This window comes from Plasmopara halstedii (genome assembly GCF_900000015.1).
Source record: "Plasmopara halstedii genome assembly, contig: Scaffold_2881, whole genome shotgun sequence".
In the NCBI taxonomy this organism is placed as follows: Eukaryota; Oomycota; class Peronosporomycetes; order Peronosporales; family Peronosporaceae; genus Plasmopara; species Plasmopara halstedii.
In genome coordinates, this window is record NW_020189786.1 from 227046 (window position 1) to 233475 (window position 6430).

Here is a 6430-nt window from a genome sequence, read left to right on the forward strand (position 1 = left end):
CTTATCTCTGGATGTTTGTAAAATCTTCAGCTCATTCTGATTGGACCATCAACATAAATATTGAGATGAACGCTTGCCTTCCGTTTTTGAAGTGATGAAGTTGCGACTAAAGTTCTCACTTTAGTCATTGCTTTGATATTATCAACTATATCTTTTCTCATGTATTGACGGACATTTGAAATCCCGGGCCAGATGCTTTAAATGACAGGTAATGCCTTAGGAACTGTCTGATTCACCAGCCGCAGCAGCTCAGCCAGATGAACACATACTTTTAATTTTGCAATATAAGCATGCAGCTGACTCAATTTCAGCTGATTGTCTTGTCGTGCATAATGCACATCCAAGATCTGTACCTTGTGCGTCGATTTCCAATTTGGAGTAGCTACATACTCGAATCGGAAAGTTTGCCACATGCTTAAGCATCACTTCGAAAGCTCAATTGGAAGTCACAATCTTATTGAATCTTCCTGATGCGTAGTAACATCCAGCTGGCATTTGCTCATGTTCTGTGCATTCCATAGCATCTCTACATATTTATGTCGAGAGAAAATGAATTCGTTGAGAATATCTGGATCTGCTCCATAATGTGTACGACACGTACCCTTTTCAAGAAGAAACATGATTCGATCTTAGTACTTACAACAGCTGTGACTTAAACCAATCAAACTTTTACATCTCGCTGAAGCTATTGCGGCCAGATGACGTGGATCATGCTTGCTTCACATCCATTCTTGTGTCATCAGCGCCATATCAGGAGAAATTTGGTGGTACAGCAGAAGTAATGGTGTACGTTATGTGGTAAGTTAGATACCGATTTAATAATATGTTCAAATAATGTAATTTTACCGCCGAATTCGCGGGTACCCAAAAATCTGCCTTACGTGTCGATAAGGCATTTTTTTTGTCAATTTGAAAACTGATTGTCCACTGGAATTGATATATTCTACAATAAGTTTATGAACAATATTCAGCGCTTAGAATTTTTTTATGCGCCCAAAATGGTAGCTGTAATATTCTATAAATTACGAATTTCGGGCAAGATAGTTGAAGTTTATGACTCTGCGGAGTAAACTTAGATAGAAAATAACCTTATTAAGTGCAATAGTAATATTACGACTTGTGAGTACACATTTTACATATAGCATGCACAGCGTAGAGGTACCGAAGTGCTGGTATGAGGAAAGTTGTGCGACTCTGTAAGCAAAAGTTACATAGGGCACGTGAGCTGTAAGCCTTAAGCTGTACAATGCAAGAACGAACATTGTTGTATAAATACGTTTCGTATAAGTCTTAGGAAACTCATTCTAATATCTCTCTCACTTTAGATAAAGAGTAGCTTACTATGTTTCAAAGTATTCAGTAGGCTCTCGCACTTACAACCCATCATCCTCTGTGCGTCAGTGAAATTTGAATCTCTGGTTAAAGTTTTGGGTATGTACTGTATTCTTGAGTACATACGCGTCACACTTTTGAAATAACACATTGCAAAATTGTATGAAATTTACTTTACAATTTAATAAAGATGTGATTTTCAGATGGAATATTAGCGTTATTTATGAAAGTGACATCAAAAATGTGCATGTGGTTTTCGGGGAAAATATCTTTATCATGAACATATAGAATTCATGATTGATTTATGCATTTTATATATAGAAGAGCATTACCATAGATTCCATTGCCTAAGGAAGTTCGGTCCCGCTTCTGGATAAATCGTACATTTCCAACCTCTGTGCGTTGGTTAAAGCGGACCCTTCAGGTCATAATTCTCCTGTGCAAACTGCACGGCATCCTGTTACACTAAGTAGTACTTGTAGACAATCTCACGCTCGAGTTGTGAAAGAGATGCATATTTTGTGAAGATGGAACATGAAATTTCTAAGGATTCGTCCACAGTTGGCATGCTCGGTAAGTTCGTGTTATTGCGATACTGATGGGATTGTGGGACTAGCGGCCAAAGAATCAGATCGGGTAGACTTTGAAACCGGAGGTGTATACAAGTCATGAGAATGTGCTCTTCAGTATCGCTCTACCTGGTTGTCGATAAGGAAGCAGACGATAACCACCAGTAGGCCGTTATAGAGTAGATCTCAGTCGTTCAAGGGCCAAGACAGAGAAAATTTTTCATCTGAATGAAGAAAGTTGAGATGACATTGCTTTATGTCATGCTTGATAGATAGGATTAGCGCGTCGCACACGCGGTCTTCAGATTTATAGGATGCATGTGAGCTTTGGCACTAATAGAAAGTACTGTTGTGGAATAGCATCTACAACATGAAAGACATGTGTTGCGGGTGTTTACAAAGCCAGGTAACGCGTATCGGGCACTTACAGCTAATATTTTATTCTTTATCGGCGCGAATTTCAGCGGACTTTGTCTAGGCGATAAGAGCTACATCGTTGCAATGACCGCAAATTCTCGCCCAGACGCGGTAAAGTTGCCACATTTTTGAAAGGTCTTATAACGATACGTCTCGCAATAAGGTATTCCCCATCCACCTTATCTCGTTCGAGGCAGAAGTGGGTGTCAAAAAAGCTGAAGCGATATGTGTTGAAAGTGTTTTCAAAGCCAATTCACGCGTATCGAGCATATATCAGCTTCTAATATACTCTTTATCGGCGCGAATCCAAGCGGACTTTGTCGAGAAGATAAGAGTTTTATCGCTGCAATGACAGCAGATTCTCGCCCAGATGCGGTAAAAGTTGCCACATTCATGAAGGGTATCGTAACGGATACGTCTCGCACCAAGACCCTCGTCAAATCACTTAGACTGCATAATGTACTAGCGACGGTCATTTGGCGGGCACGTCGGAGCTATGCACAAGCCTATTATGCCGATAAATTTGTCTATCAGCGTGCAGAGGACGGGAGGTCAGATGAAGAAAACTACATATATATTTTTGAGAGCAGTACTCGGGTGCATGTGTTTGATTAACTTTACAAATAGAAAAAATTGATTTTGGCGTTGCGAGGTTGGGCTTACGGGCAGATCCCGTAACGATAATGATCAATGCGGCTTATCTAGTGCCTTTATCCCATAAGGACTCGATGAATCGGTCTGGCCTGGCAACCTACTTGCACAAATAACCGACAAATTATGTCGGCACAGTATGATCATGCACCAACCTCATTTAAAAATGATGAGAAGATGCTCGGGTGTAGCAGAAATAGGAGTTTCAATGGCTGAAAATACTCTATGTGTGTAAAGTAGATCGAACACTTCGTATCGTATGTAAATTTCAGTCTATGCTGTTGCCGGTGCTTTACATTAAGAACATTTCGACGAACTTGATCGCGTGTGTGTCTTGCCCGCTAGAACGGTAACGAGGGCGTTTTTGTCCAGAAAATGAAGTTAATGCACAATAGTATGCTCTCGTCGAATACACAGCGCACCTGCTTGGCTTTAAGCCTCTCGCGATTTATACATGTCATGCGTCGTTATGATAGCAACATTGCCACCGCATCTCACCATAGAATGGCACGATTGCTTATTATATTTGCCAAGTTACCCTCTAGTTCGGGTATTAGCCGGGCCGGCTTAATGTGGTAGTTAATGTGCTTTAGTATCACCCTGACTACAAATTGAGCCATATCTTGATGGTGACGTTGCTAGTTGGATAGGCAATACGTACAGCGTACATAGAATATCATACGAGGCTCCACGATATCTCGTTGGGTGACCACTTTGCAGAAAAGCGATATTGCGGGCTAGGCGCTATTAATAGGTACGCACATTTATGCACGTGAGCGAAACACATCATTGGACAAAACCCCCGCTTCAGAAGTAAATTTGATTTTTGGCCCTCAAACGATGCGTTCGATAACACTGGTATTGTGATTGTTTAGATCAATATGGCCCATCACGCTGCTGCTGAAAACCTTCCTACGCATACAATCTCTGCTGTATTTAAGACGACACATCGTCCACGGTTTAGTGGACCTTTTAAGTTCGTGGCCAAGCGAGGCCTAGCGTATACGCTGAATCTTCCGAGAAAGATGCGCACCCACCCGGTGTTTTATGTGCGCTTGCTTAAGCCGTACCGGGATCCGGAGCAAGTGAACGCGGAAGCGTTGGCGCCGGGGCGGCACCCAAAGACACTCGTCCACCCGGAAGTTGAACCAGCAACTGGTTCTGAGCACGAAAAGCAACAATTTCCGTTTCCAAAGGCGCAAGGCCCTCCACTGTCACATGAAGTGACGTATTCGACTGCTCGACGGCTAGGAGCCGCTCCAACAAAAGCACAATAATCCTCAGCGCGAGACAGTCAGTGCACAAAGTGCTCCAAGCTCTCAAGATATTCCGCACAGCGGTAGGTGACCTCGGAGAGATGCTCGGCAGAGTGTTGATGACGACAAGCTTTGCCATCCAACGCTCAAAGAGCATCGCAAGCCACCGGACGGCGATCGACCAAGTTGTCATCGTCCGCCGCCGACTCTTCTCGATGAGAATGGTGGCGTCCACTACCACGTGGAACGCCTTGTGGTTCGCCGTCAACGACGGGGTTCAACCAACTTCATGTGAAGTGGCGGGGATGCTCAATTTCCGAGAGCTTGTGGGAGTTTGAGGTGCCACTTCGGCAAGACTGCCTAGACGTCGCGGACGCTTATGATCGGAAGGATCATGACGCTTCACGTCATCCTGCGTACCGCGCTTCTCGGCGGTCGCCCGGGAAGCCGGAGAACCATGTGCTGAGCTCAAGCTATGGCCCTGAGCTGATGTGGTCGTAGACTCACCCGTGTGAGATTCCACAGAGCTCGCAGGAGCGTTTTAGATTGTTCCATTTGTCGCAGGGCGACAATAAGCTAAAAATGGGCGCTGCGTCTTGAATTTGGCAAACGCAAATCTAAGATGGCGCACAACGTGAACGTCCACTTCCTTGCGGCTTCGCTGTAAGGTAGACAGCGAAGAAAGTTCTGGTGTCGCTGCACCCATCGCTCAATGGGGAGAGTGTAACATGGCTACACGTAAGAAAGGGCGGGTGGCACAAGATTATGCGACTGTACATTGGTGTGTATTACACAGTTCGTGTAATCACACAGTGGAGTGGCTACACCATCACCAGAAGCCACTACGTAGCAGGATTGCTAGTAGTAATTCATATCACTATATTAATTCGGTTTTACTACATAAATTTGGTACTCCTATACCAATTAGGAAAAGCTTAGGCGCAGCCAAAATAATTAATTACAGTCTCGTTTTTGAACAAAGTGTTCGTTTGCCTTGGTTAGGGCTTGAGTATCTAGGAGTAGCGTATTGCGATCCGCTACACTTGAACTGGATCCTGGAAAGAGCGTAATATCGGTGACCTTAGATAAGCTCCTTCTAAGCAAAGAGTTACGGCAGACCCGCTGCAACGTGGGATACGCTGAGAGAGGTTGGTTTGCCACAAGTAGGTTACTCAAAGCTCAGAAAACTCGCATCAATGAGGACGGTCGGACTCGCAAAGCAGAGGTTTATGGAGTGCGTGAGCTTACGGCATCACGTCATGCGGCTTATACAGCTCTAGTTTTAACATAGTTGCATATAAATATCTTATCAGTTTAAATTAGCCTTATTCTCTTAACACTCTGGATAAATAAATGATGAAGAGACAGTCGGGTCCCTGAGCGGTGACGGATCCGCAACTAATTGGAGCGAAAAAAAAACATGTCAAGTAACATGAAATTGTTGAGCTTAAGCAACACTACGCACGGTGTACAACATAAGTGCCACAAACTCGTTAGCTCTCTAACATTATTTTGTATGACAAATGGTCATGGATGCGCAGCATGACCTGTATCAGCGAAGGCGTTTCTATTCAATCGCTAATTGTGTCTATTAGATCAGTTCAGTGGAGCCCTCGCCGAAAGAAAACGTCGGCTACTGTAAGATTTATTACAGAAGATAAAACTAGAGATGTTTGAAAAGTCGGTTGTCTTTCGACGATGATCGAAGAAACTTGCATGTTATTTTTTTTAATACAAATAGAAACAGCAGTGGATTGGTAAATTCCACAGCAAGAAAGTAGAGCGTCCAGTGGACGCTCTACTTTCTAGTGATGGCAATAGCCTAGCATTAGCCCGGGCTACAGTTGCATTAGCCTGGCATTTAAAATACATAGGCTATGCTAGGATAGCATTAGCATTTGAAAAGACCGGGCTAGGCTAGGCTAGGCTAGGCTAGGGCTAGGCTACATGCTAAGATAGCATGCTATTTGCTTGACCCCTGCAACACAAAACAAATTATTGTCAAATATATTCCTGATAATATTCTCCCAAATTGCGACCAACGTAAACAAGTTGTAAAACTGTGAACACGAGAAGACACCATACCACCAAGTAAGTTATTCATGGTATAGCAAGGCGTGCAGATTTCTTAGTGGCTAAGCCGGTGACCTTGTCAAAGATAAGCTGATCAACATTGTCGAGACTCACAATAGAGAATGCATAATA

The 6430-nt window shown here is 43.5% G+C and overlaps 1 protein-coding gene across 1 annotated transcript; it reads right to left on the reverse strand.

The window, feature by feature from the left end:
- Window positions 1-197: 197 nt before the first annotated feature.
- On the reverse strand, window positions 198-413 carry PHALS_05131 (uncharacterized protein; the record flags this gene model as incomplete). Its single annotated transcript, XM_024718803.1, has 2 exons — window positions 198-296; window positions 354-413. The coding sequence occupies 2 exons, from the start codon at window positions 411-413 to the stop codon at window positions 198-200; spliced, it is 159 nt and encodes a 52-aa protein (XP_024584165.1).
- Window positions 414-6430: the final 6017 nt, after the last annotated feature.